Here is a 13,000-nt window from a genome sequence, read left to right on the forward strand (position 1 = left end):
TTCTCAAGAAATGTGGGATTCTTCCTTTGCTTTATTTAACTTCAAAAACATTTGATTGGCAATACATTTGCGGTATCTGAGATGTTGCACAAAAGAAAATGTTCTCGCGTACTGAATATGCTACAATTTCCGTCAAGTTTATGTGAACCGTAACAAGGCGATGTTTTTAACCTTACTTTGCGCTAGTAGAATCGATATGTTTTAATAACGGACACCTGTAACTTCTATATAGGTGAATAACGCTAATATCCCCGTTATATTACCTCCGGCAGTTGCCGCAAAGCTCGAGCGCCTAGTTCCACATTCTGCACGTGCACGAACTGGAATATAACAGCTGTTGGCACCGCATACTTTCTACCTTCACCTCAGGTGCCCTCGGCGGATTCACTCCAGCTGTCTCTACATGGACGTTTACAACAGCTGTTACTACGAGGATCACGAAAGTACTGCGTACAACGCCACACAGGTGACCGCGAGCTTGGCCCAATAAGAGAGCTACACGAAGCATTTTTAGGCTTTCTTCGCACTTTTGGTAAGCATAAACATTCCTGCTGTTTATATTCAAATATCAAAGTCTTGCGTTGCGCCAACTGCGTTGTATTGTGCAACATGTGTGTAGCTTCAGCACGAGTTTAGCGGAACCTAATTTTGACTCTCTATATTCAATAGGTAAATGACTATGGTGCTCTTGCTCGGTACACAATTGGTGACTGACTGCAAGATTCCCTTAGATGTATTTTGTTCCCAGCACATTCCTCTATCTCTGGGTGGCGGGCAGAAAATATTTTACTCACTACTGGTGCTCAAGTAAAAATTATTAAACGTTGCTAGGGTATACTTTTTTTTATGCAAGGGAAACCTAACTAAAGGGTGGACGTAAAATATAGCTCCAGTTTTTCACAAAAAAAATTGTCGTTCACCAAAAACGAACTCATTGTATAAGGCACGGAAGATTGAATATGGCGAGATCTACCACGCCTTTCTGGGATAATTCAAATGTCAGCAAAAGCACGAAATGTGTTTGAAATTCAGGTACAAGTCGCACAACGTCCGCATCCATGTGTTCTTTCCTTCCTACTTTTTGCTCTACTCCCATTTTTGAAACGCCTCTCTTTCTCTTTCCTTCCTACTTTCTTCTCTACCTCTATCTTTAAAACGCCTTCCATATGCCGCGCGGCAAACACTCGTAATAAAAAAAAAAATACCCTCCATCCGTTGTTCTTGAAATCGCATTTTCGAGTTTGCGAATCTGCAATGTGTGGCTTTTTAGTTGAGCAACCTTTCGTAAGGTTTCACACGAGTGGCCGGCTTAGAAGAAGACGGGAGAGAAAGGGGACAGATGAGGGGAGGGAGGTGTTGGACAGAGGTTATGATGTGTACCCCCGAAGGAAGAAAAAAAGTCTGAGCCTGGGAAATTATTAATAGAGTTTTAAGACATAATGGAAAAAACGGAATATTTTTGCAGTGATAACGTGACTGTCTGAAACAATTATTTCAATATACATGGCACGCACAGGGTAAATTCATCACCGTCCTCTGCCTCCAAATCTGGCTCTAATGATAATGCTTTGTCCACTCTGCTACGGTGTCGAATCGAAAATAAATGAAAAGTGGTTTGACTCTTTAACAGAAAAATAGGAGAGAAGTAGTTCTAATAAATTGAAATCAGAAGTGTTTTGAGTGGGAGGTCGCTGTCGCTTTTATGATGCAATGTTTTTATTTGTGGACTATAATAGAACCGGCTTTAAAAAATATAACGAATACGAAGGAACTGGAAAACGCACGACAGGAACGACGAAAATATATCGGCTGGAGTTCATACTAAAAGTTTGGTAGTCTAGAGGATGTGGTGCTGAATGTTGGTTTCTCTGCAGCCCGGTACTATGCGTGAATACGTTGGTAATGGCTGCCGTGATATTTCCCGTGCGGGGCAGCAAGTTACGTGGGACGCAACTACGCGGTTTACAGTTCGTACTTGGGAGTGCGATCGCGCCTACAAGGCGCGGAAACGGGACGTCGAATCAGCTTTTATTTCGGGAACGGTGCCACTCCCTCCGATGCTTTCGATGAACACCAGGTGAACTGACAGCTTCACTTGTGGAATGGAGCCACAAGTCGTGTGATCGCAGGGAAGCAGGACGTCCTTGCGATACTTTCGTCTTTTGGGGTTGATTCTGCCACCTTTTAAACTTAAATTGGGAAGTTTTTCGGTGAGCGCACGTATTACTGTGTACGTATACATTTGGGGGCCATTTGCTGCTGCGAACGCCAGTTCTTCACCTTATGCTTCAGTTGCAATAACATAGCTCAAACATGAAGCTACTTTACCTTTTGTTCCTTAATTGAGCTTTGTCTGTATTTCCATATTCCATAAGCTAAAAATGAAGAACGGGTCCAGCGAAAGTATTAGCACTGTGTGTAGAGCCCACCATAATAGTTCTGTTTGCTCATTCCATGTTTATAAAGTTCCTGTGATATTTTCACAGATTTTCTCCAGCATCGCACGCGAGTTTTATGACATCATGGAGCAGCAACAAATTGTACAGGTGAGCGAAAGCCCAAAACATTTGGCCTTTAACTCTGATTTACATTTGTCAGATAAACAGAACACTGTACGTAAATTGTTTAAAAACATTTTCACGTTGAAATATTGTAAGAGTTTCAGTGTCTACCATGTCCATTTATTCAAGGCATGCATCATTTACTTGAAATATTAGCACCAATGTGGGTCTTCAGAACATTGGCGTATCACAATTCCATTGAGAGCTGTGACTTGTTCTCCCCGGAGTTTTCCCAAGCAAAAAAGAACGCCTGTGTCTGACATTTCGGCCCACGTTAAGCATCCACAACTGGTCATCGAAGTACGGACGTAGCCCTACAACACGGCCCGCTGGCCAACTACCGGAGAGAATGGTGGTCATTTGTTCTAAAAGAGAAAAAGTCGAGGTGAGGGTGTAAGCTAGACAACGAAATGAGTTATTCCATAACATTTTAACGTAGGCACCAAAAACGCCGATCGATGTCCATGACGATAGTATTCCTTGCAAAATCACGCAAATCAACAAAACGCTTACTTTCTTTCCGACAAAAAAAACAAGGCTAAAATCATTATTATTTTATTTTACAAGTTCGTTTTCTTTTATAAAAATACGAAGAAAGGGCACTGTTTGCAGGCGGTATTAGGCGATGTAGTTTAACATTCATTCCTGCAGGGCTTACGGATTTAAGACGTCGACCAGGTAAGCGATGGGTTGCTCTGTGCCGAGTATTCTATTGGCGGTGAGCGCGACCACGGGCGGCGCTGCGAAGCGCCCCTCCGTGACGTCGGCTTAGGGATTCTCGCATTTGTCGTCGGCTTCACTGGGACTCCCTCTACCTGCTGTTTCTTTGCGCTCGGTTGACTTTTGATGCTTGTTTGCACCACATTTTGCGTGTGCTCAACTTTTTTATAACAATAGGATTATAATTGCATGCATTAGCTCAAGGCATGACCAAAAATATATTTTTGGATACCGCTACGGAACAAATCTTGCCGCGTCACCCCATTCCTTGCGAAGCCGGTCCTGTGCGGAGCACAAAGAGCCGGAGCTAGGCGTCCGGTTCTCTATTGAGATATCTTTAGAACAAAGGGAACAACCATCTGCTAGTAATAGACAACAGTAAAAATAAAAGCCCAATACAAATTTTACGCCTTCGGTGCAGTCGACTCTGGCAGAAGGCTCTACTATTCCCCGTAAAATTATGTAAGGTAAAACAGTTTTTGCAAACTTGCCGAACGCTCGAAAGTACTGTATCTCATAACTTTACGTTGTTATGGCACGAACCTATGCTGACATGCACTATGGGCTTCAAAAACTGAAGGTTCAGTACCAAATAACCGGCTGTGTGTCTAGGCACGTGCTGGTCTTATACCAAGCTTCTAACCAGTATGGAGATTTATTGAGCAAAACGAGTCACTTGTACATATAGATACAGTAACACTATGTTTGTTCAGACCTGGAGGGATATTTGGTTCATTTCCCACAGTCATATCTTCACAATATTCAGATTTTTGTTGCAAGAAAACTGCACTCAAGAGGAAGAGAAAACTTTATTTAACAGTAATATTGAGCTGATTAGTGGGCCGGGTCCTCAGTCCAGGACAAGGCAGTAGCAGTGATTTTCTTCAAATCTTAAAACACCATCCCGAGTATACCAGGTATTGTTCTTTAGGCCTTGAAGGGTTGGAAAACAATAAAGAGCTGCTTGGAAATACTAATCGGTTTCGATTCTTGTAATAAATTCACGTATGTTATTTATTGCGACCGTTAGCGAGTATAACATGCCTTTACACCGTAATCGTGTCATAATTGTTCGAATTGAGTCACTTCGTTAGAAGAACGATGGTTACGATAGGAATTCGGAGCACAACAGCCACTTTCGAGTACTCTTTACAACGCTTTTTGGGGCGCGATCACGCTGGAGTAGCACAAACGTTCTGATTCTATTCGCATGTGAATAAACAACGCACGCTGCGAATATGTGCCCTCTTCCACGCAGCCATAACGAAAGCCAATTTGTGACAAAGGGAATGTATACGCCATACAGCAAAATACCCACATGATCTTTATGAGCCTCCCAAACATCGGTAAACCTATGAATAAGAAATTTGAGGCGATGCAGAATAATTAATGCATTGGGCACACACACACAACAGAAATATTCATCTGATACAAGTCAACAACATCGAAAGAAATAGAAGACAGCCGCTTTATTTCCTGCTGTGCGATACGCGTGTAGGGGCCCGCTGCTAGGTACGTAGCTTTAGACTGTTGAGTCTTCATAAGAACATTTCACAATCACTGCAGGGGGCCTACGCAGTTTGAATACTTATCGATGAGATTTGAGCGCTAAACCTCGCGAATAAGCTAGAAATTATGAGTTTCACACGTTCTTCTGACTGATGCTCTGAAGAAAGGTGTTCTCTCTCTACTCGTGTGTTCCAAACTTGTGGGCGACACAGCTTTAAATAATTCAGATTTATTTATTTATTATACCTTACAGGCCCATTGAAGAGCATTGAGTAAGGGGGTTACATTTTTGAAAGAACACAAAAAAAAACTAGTGGGGAAAAAGAAGAAAAGACAAGTACACAATATAGAGTTTGGGTAATCGGCTTACAGACGTAAATGAAACACGTCATACACGTTTCTAACAGACAATGATCACAAACGCACAGGGTTTTTGTGGAATAAAAAACATCACAAAAAAAAAATACAAGGGGGAAACACCCATAAACAGTAACAATATTATTCTAGCAATTCATCATTACACAATTACTAGAAAAATGTCGGTGCAGATTATAGCTAAAGCCATCTTGACTAAGTATGGATGCAATTTGGTCAGGAAGATCATTCCAGTGCATGATTGCTCGAGGCAATGCAGATGAATTGAAAGCAAGCGTCTTGCCAAAAATTCGCGTGAAACTATGACTATTATGAAGGCGGCGTGACGTACGTACTGGGGCGTTAAGAGGAAGTGGGTTAGGTGTGGCGCGAACTATGTATTTATGGAAAAGGCATAATAGCGCGATAGTGCGACGGGTATCTAGCGGCTGAAGTGATAACTCTTGTTTGATTTGGGTAACGCTAAGATGACGGTCGTACTTGCGTGTAATAAATCTGGCGGCCCTGTTTTGAATAGATTCCAGCTGGACGATTAGGTAGTTTTGGTGAGGGGACCAGATCGCCCACGCGAATTCTAGCTGTGAACGAATAAAGGTTAGATACGCATGTTTGCGGACAAGGGCTGGTGCGCATCGTAAATTTCGTCGCAGATAACCGAGAGATTTAGAAGCCTTTGCGCAGATGGCGGAAATGTGGGTACTCCAAGAGAGATTAGATGTTAGATGAACACCAAGATATTTATAGGAAGCGGCTTGCGAAACTGCACTGTGGTTGATGGAATAAAGAAAATCTGAATTATCGTGTTTCCGACTAAAAGACATTACTTTGCATTTACTCAAATTAAGTGACATTTGCCATGTATTACACCACTTGTAGATTATGTTTAAGTCATTTTGTAAGGAAAGGTGGTCGTTAAGGCTAGTAATCGTACGATATATAATACAATCGTCAGCAAAGAGTCGTATCCGTGATGAGATGTTGAGGGGCAAGTCATTTATGTAGATCAGGAACAGTAACGGGCCCAGGACGCTCCCCTGGGGAACTCCAGAAGTAACATCAGTGAGGTGTGAAGAAAAGTTGTTGACCACGGTAAAGTGTTGGCGCATAGACAGAAAGTTCCGAATCCATGATAAAGTAAAGAATCCAGGCAAAGGGCTGATAGTTTTGTAATGAGGCGGGAATGAGCAACACGGTCGAACGCTTTTGAAAAATCAAGGAAAATGCAGTCTGTTTGTTGGTTAGCATTCATGTTAGAGTGTAGGTCGGTTGTAAATTCCAGCAGTTGTGTATCACATGACAGGCCTTTTCTGAAACCATGCTGATGGACGAAAAAAAAGTTGTTGGATTCGAGGTGTTTATACACGTTAGATGCAATAATGTGCTCAAGTAGTTTACAGCATATGCACGTCAAAGAAATCGGGCGATAATGTGTTGGAAGCTGGTAAAAATAACTAAATTACTAGAGACACGCTTGTTAATGCATGAACTATCAAAGCAGGCAATTTCTAGCACAGGCCCTGCTGCCCTTCATAAGCGGAGTGTAGCAGACGACAGCGGCGCGAGTCCCTAAGCCGAAGTCATAGCCAGAGGGCGCCAACCAGACATCTCACAGCCAATAGCAAAATGGTCGCTCCGCTTCCTCATTCTAACCTGAGAATGACGACTTGTTCATTACTAATTATCCAAAATTCGGGCCCATTTGAATGCAGCAAATTGTGTACAGCATCCTCACAAAAGGAAACGGCAACTTGCTAAGAACGAAGAATGGCCGATAATGTAATGTGTTGGGGCTGATGCTGTCAGTGCAATAGTGAGGCTGAGAGGGATTACAACGCATCTTCCGCTGAACTTGCTCAACTTCCCAGCGAAGGCAAAAACCATAGACGTCGCTCCGAATCGATACGGCTGTTGCGTGTTCATTTACTACGATACGAAGACAGTCCCTTTCTATTAATTTGAAAGCGGCCCCGGCGTTCGGCTTTTTGATATATTTGTTAGAGCAGGAGTCGCCTATGGCGACTACTTTACCCCTACACTGCCGGACCAAAATCACCAAAATAATAAAAATGAGTCATTTTTAACATGCGAGGACCTCAACAAGCATACGCGTGATTGGATACTATAAATAGCCGACTTTCTTGGGATTCAATCGTCTGCTTACTTGCGGAAAGATGACTCGGGGATGGTAGAAAAGGAGTATGAAATATGTAGGTTTAGGGTCAAGGAAGCACATGTGCTAGCGAGGAACTAGCTACAAAGGAGTCTAATGTGCCGACTGGCGTTAAGCAACATGGCATATGCAGTTAAACGTCTCAAAATGCAGCTGAATGCGAATTTCCCCTAATAATCAGACACCCCCGGCTTACACTCTTAAGGATTCCCCTTTACAGACCACGCTGTTCTACAAGTAGTATCTTGGCAATATTATTACCACGGCCGCTGGATGAAATGCGCACTGACGTGCGGCCTGCCGCGTGCCTCCAAAGCGGCGTTAGTGCCCCTAGAGCCAAATATTGCCACCACGGCGCCACCGTTCCGGGACTGGTTGCGGCGAGCGCGGCCCGCGGGACGCCGGCTTTCGGGCCGCTTATTTAGAGGTGTGGGCTTATCATCGGCGTTCCACGCTCCCCTTAAGGCATTTACAAGCACTAATGTTACGCCTGCTAAAAGACAAACACCATTAGCGGCTGCCGAGCTTCATTTGGTCAAGATGGAAGTTAAATTCCGTCCGCAGCAGCAGCATTATGCGTTGATAGTGTGTCTTCTGTCTCGCATTGCTGTGTCGTTGTGTGTTACATCGCGCGGCATGCTCTTTGTGACCTCACGCCCCACAGAGATTTACGTTTTGTCTGCAAGCTGCGACTCCAGAGAACATATTAAAATTCCGGACAAACAGAAACTCTGTTTTTGTGACGTCGCTTGATATTTATGAGTGCCAACAGTTCTCAATGTTTAAGACAAAACCAACTTTTATGTAGGTTTTTCCTCGTGCACCAGCTAAAACACCACAATTCGTATTAATCTCACGGCACAGATGACTTGATTACAGGTTGTTTAGTTATAAAGTAATACTACCATCACAGCTATGTCGGCCCTTTTTTATTTTGACAATATATATATATACATATACAGCTGAATGAAAAGCGAATCCAGTTTCTACCTGATATTATTACTTGTTCCCTGTAGCCTCGAAAAAAATTAAGGAGAGCACATGGGATGTCCGGGTCCACAAAAAACTTAAAAAAAATTTTTTTGGCGAGCTCGGCAAGCTAAATGTTTGCCCAGACACAAATGAAAAAAGAGAAATTGTACAGAAATTCCAAAAATTGCCTAATAATGCGTAAGCATTCAAACACCGTTTTTCTATTTCACATTTTCTTGTTTTCTTTCCTATTTTAAACCAACAATCTTGAATATCATAAATAATAATTGTTCTAACTGCGTGAATTACGGATTTTTTGTGGAGATACAAGGCATTACACTTCTTGCATTACGTAGAAATTATCCATCGGTACTCAAAAAAGAAAGCTGACGTAATAATAACGTATGTGCAAATTTTCCTACGCTACGAAAATTGTTTCGAATTGAAGCGCAGTATGTTCACAGAGCAGAACTATCGCAACGTCTTTAGAGCACGCTAATTTGATCACATACTTGTGCTGCTCCAGGAGCCCGACCGTTAGCTTCAGGGATAAATGCATATGGGTTTGAATCGGCGATGAAATAACGGAAGAAATGTACCTAGCGCTAGTCCTCATCGCAAAGTTTGAAAAATACTTAGCAGCTAGGAGAGTGGACCGTACGCACTGTCTGTTCAACACAGCCCGGTGAATTTAATTTTCTTTCTATACAACCTCTGTCATCAAGTGTTCAGTAGCGCGTTGAAAGGCATTGTCGTGCCTGCGGAAATGAAACAACCCAAATCTCGATGCGCGGCAAAACATGACTGAGCCAGTATAAGAGTATCAAAAGACACGTATAGCAAAATGTCCAGTCTTTTCAAATCCTTTTTCAACCATCGAATCGGGTGTCCTCGTTATATGAGGTGCGCATTCCACCCGGCCAACATTTTTTTTTAAAGTGTCTTTAAAGGAGCCCTGAAGACAAAATACAAGTAAGGTTTATTAGAAAGACTGCTTAGTCCCGATAACAATGATACAACTATCATCGCAATCTTCGAAAAAATAACGGAGATATTGAAGAAAACGTGTGAAGCAGTAGCGACCCTTTAGCCAATTTCCCGCAACTTTTCTATGACGTCAGGGAACCTGGTTTGTGCGATTGGCGGCCGCCTAACTGAGCTGTCGCTACGACACATGACTGGACGTCTGTAATGGGGCCTCTAGTTCCATTTGACTGCATCACTCGACTGCTAACGTGCAGTTAACGCACTGAAAATTATGTTTTATTGTTGGCCCATATGACGTCATTCTTGCTCATAACACGTCACTGTGGCGCGAAATTTGAAAGTTTCTAAACACTTCTTGCTTTTTTTATCGTTAAAAAACATCTTTTGTGGCTGTAATGGAGCTGAGCGAGATGCTGAATCCTAGTTCTTTCCAATTACACGAAGTTGTATTTTCTCTTCATGGCTCCTTTAAGGCAAGCTTTAATCCGTCACCGGCAAATATTCATCGCTATCCCGTGTGTCGACACCGCGTTTCCCGAGAAAAGGTGACATTTTTCAAATTTCGGACGAATAAATTCTCACCATATACGTGCCGATTGAACTGTAACTAATCAACTTGCGGCTTTAAAGGAGCCATGAAGAGAAAACACAAGTTTGGTTCATTCAACAGATTGTCTCGTTAGAATCATACTGACACCACTTTTAACGTAAACTTCGCTCAAATAAGCTACATAATTAGGAAAAACGGGAATGGTCATGCGACCCATCAGCTCATTTCCCGCAACAGAACCTATCATGTCACATGAGCTAAGCTCTGCGATTGGCGGAGGCTGGCAGAAGCAGACGCAAATTAGGTAGAGCTTACAAACTACACGAACGAGCCATTTGCGCTTACATTTAGGGCACATTCTTTACAAAGCAGTAAGAATGATGGAACAAACAGTACAAGTTACGAAATCACATGTAAACATAGAAGTACTGATGCGTTCTGCTGCTCGTACTGCGCACACCATGCTTGGTTTAGCTGCACAGCACTACGGGGCTTGGGGTTGTCTCAGACGACACTGGCCGATTGACGCAAGCAACGGTGTCTTACGTGACCCCATTTGTCGAGCGAGCACTGTTTCAGGGAACGAATATTTTCTCCCAGAACAAAAACAAGCCAGGTTTAAATGCGGGCAAAAACAAACCAAACGCTTGCCACGGTATGGTGGCGCCATCTAGGTTACGGAACGTAAAGAAACGCGGGAACAAACCAACACCGCTCTACAGGGTGGAGACAACCTTTGAACGGTCCCGTGCCGCCGCAATTGGGCCAACGGGCTCAACGCGTTATTCTTTTTGTTTCCCACGAGACCTAGCAACGCGAAACAGACAATATGATTCAAACTTCTTCAGTAAACCGCGTTGCGGCAATAATTTTAGCGCGGTTTTGACACAATGACTTGCTTCGGCGGCGAGCGAGCAACCGAAAATGGTGGCGCCAGCGTGTACGTGTCTCTACCCCGTACGGCGGATGCGTGAATGAAGGTACTCTAGGCTGCAGAGCGGTCGGTTGCTGTGATGTCATTTGGGACCACGAAAACGCACGATTGAGCGGGAAAATCAAAATTTTAACCTAAATTGTTTAATTTCTCAGTGAATAAAGCACCGTTTGTATCCGGACAAGCGCTGGGGGCACTATAAAACACTAAATCTTTCGAATAAAACCAACTTGCATTTTCTCTTCATGGCTCCTTTAAACTGTGCTACCCGGTTTACGTGCTGTGTTTGAGACGTTTTCAGAAAAAGCTAACCGGTGGTTATTATCTTTTTGTTGAATATTATCTTTTTTTAACAATGTTGTCTAATATGGGGCATCTTTCTAGATTTGTTAGATTGAAAATGTTTTGCCTATATCTCATTCAAGAATTATTTTAACCTCTGGCTGCTTCAGTCACGGCTGGGCTGTTGGATCGAGCGACAGACTGGCAGGCATACATACATACGGACAGACCGTTTTCGCGGTTGAGTAGCCCAGGAATGACAACATCTTTTAAAACCCGTGCGCTGGCTGTCCCTCAGTCGGAGCAAGCGCTCGCCTACGGGGACCGCCCCGCTCCGTCCCGAAACCAGTCCCCGAACGCTAGCGCCACGAGGGACTCAAGCGGCGGCAAAACACCGCCCCTCACGCCCTCGCCCGTTGAAATCCGTGTGACGCGGCAGGCCGCACCTTGCGTGCGCTCTCATCCAGCGGTCGTGTTATTACTAACAGCCTTTCATTGAACCTACATTTAGAGAGCATAATATCCAAGACTAACCAATCTCTAGGCTACATACCTAAAAATTTTTCTCTCGCACCTTTGTCGTTAAAGTTACTTTTATACACTACCTACGTTCGCACTAAATTAGTGTATGCTTCTTCTATTTTGAATCCGGCTCACATGAAATTAATGCATTCAGTCGAGGTGGTACAAAATCGCGCAGCGCGTTTTATTTTATCGAGTCATCACAGCACAGCCAGCGTCACTCAAATGTGAAAAGGCTTTAGGCCTTCCGAACCTGTCGACTCGCCGAAAACACTCACGAATTTACCTCTTTCATAAAATGTATAACCATATTTGTTTTCACCATTTATCACCATTTATGAATACGGTCCCACATTCCACATCATTCCTTCTGAAAACGTAAACGAATTGGAACAATGTATGGAGCTTTTTAACAAATAGTACAAACCCTGATCTATTTAGGTTCAATAAATAACACGGAATAAAGCCGCCAACAAAGGGACGTGCGCAGCCTGGTGTTGGCCTAATGAATGGGTAAAACCACGTTTATTCCACATTCTATTGGGCCGAAGGCAATGTTGTGAAAAGCTAGACGGTCTTAGAGGAGAGGGAAAGGTTAGGTCGGCCTCCGTTTTATTATCCGACGTTTAGTAGGCTGCTAAGTGGAACCCGCTTGAATCTTGTGGCTGTCGCGGAGCCGAGCACCAACCGGTGGCGCGGCCATCGTCTTGAAGGACCAAAAGGAGTGCTCGCTGGACCACAGTGGCTCGAAGACCACGGGCATTTATCTTTTGGTGCGGGTGTTTCTCGAACCGCCGAATTACATCGAGAACACTGTAGATAATGGGAGACTATTCTAGGTTTGTGGCGTGAGGGCGAAACATTCTCCTTAGCAAGTGACACAATCCGTGGGGCATAAGAAAGAAAGAATGAAATGCATACCAATCAGGACACAGATGACCCAGTCCCGCGAAGCGGGGCGGTAAAAGCAAAAACACCAATAAACGAATCCAATGCATAGCTTCCGGCATTACCCCCCTGTAAGAGTGAAGTAGTTTTTGTTCTTTGACATACCATGGCTCCTGAAGGCAATTACATTTTCGCAACCGCTTGGCCTTTGGACGAAAACGGCACCCAAGCCCATATCAGTGGCGTCCGTGTGCATTTCTGTTTCGTGGATTTCGGGGAAATGAGCCAGCACGGTCCGATAATGAAGGCGTTGTTGCAGCTCGCACACTTCTTTTTCTTGGGCGTTTTTCAGCTAAAGAATGTGTGGCTGATCCCTCCTTCATAGGAATCGGTAAAACACGAAAGTTAAAGGTGCCATCACAGGAGCAGGTAAATCTTAAAGGAACGTCCTTCATGCGCGCAGGGTTCTAGAGCCTGACCCCGCCAGGCGAAGTAAGACCGACACGATAGAAACAAAAAACACCTGAAAA

General features: G+C 43.7%; 1 protein-coding gene across 1 annotated transcript in view; it reads left to right on the forward strand.

Annotated features, from left to right (window-relative positions):
- The first annotated feature begins 438 nt into the window (after positions 1–438).
- The window catches only part of LOC144141892 (uncharacterized), a 36,032-nt gene continuing 23,470 nt past the window's right edge, over positions 439–13,000 (forward strand). Inside the window, exons 1-2 of the mRNA XM_077673363.1 lie at positions 439–532; positions 2,487–2,546. Of these exons, the coding sequence (XP_077529489.1) occupies positions 2,515–2,546 (32 nt within the window). The 5' untranslated portion in view covers positions 439–532; positions 2,487–2,514. The remainder of the gene's footprint in view (positions 533–2,486; positions 2,547–13,000) is intronic.

Source organism: Haemaphysalis longicornis, unplaced genomic scaffold (assembly GCF_048455015.1).
Source record: "Haemaphysalis longicornis isolate Haplotype H1 unplaced genomic scaffold, Haemaphysalis longicornis Haplotype H1 scaffold_6, whole genome shotgun sequence".
Classification (NCBI taxonomy): Eukaryota; Metazoa; Arthropoda; class Arachnida; order Ixodida; family Ixodidae; genus Haemaphysalis; species Haemaphysalis longicornis.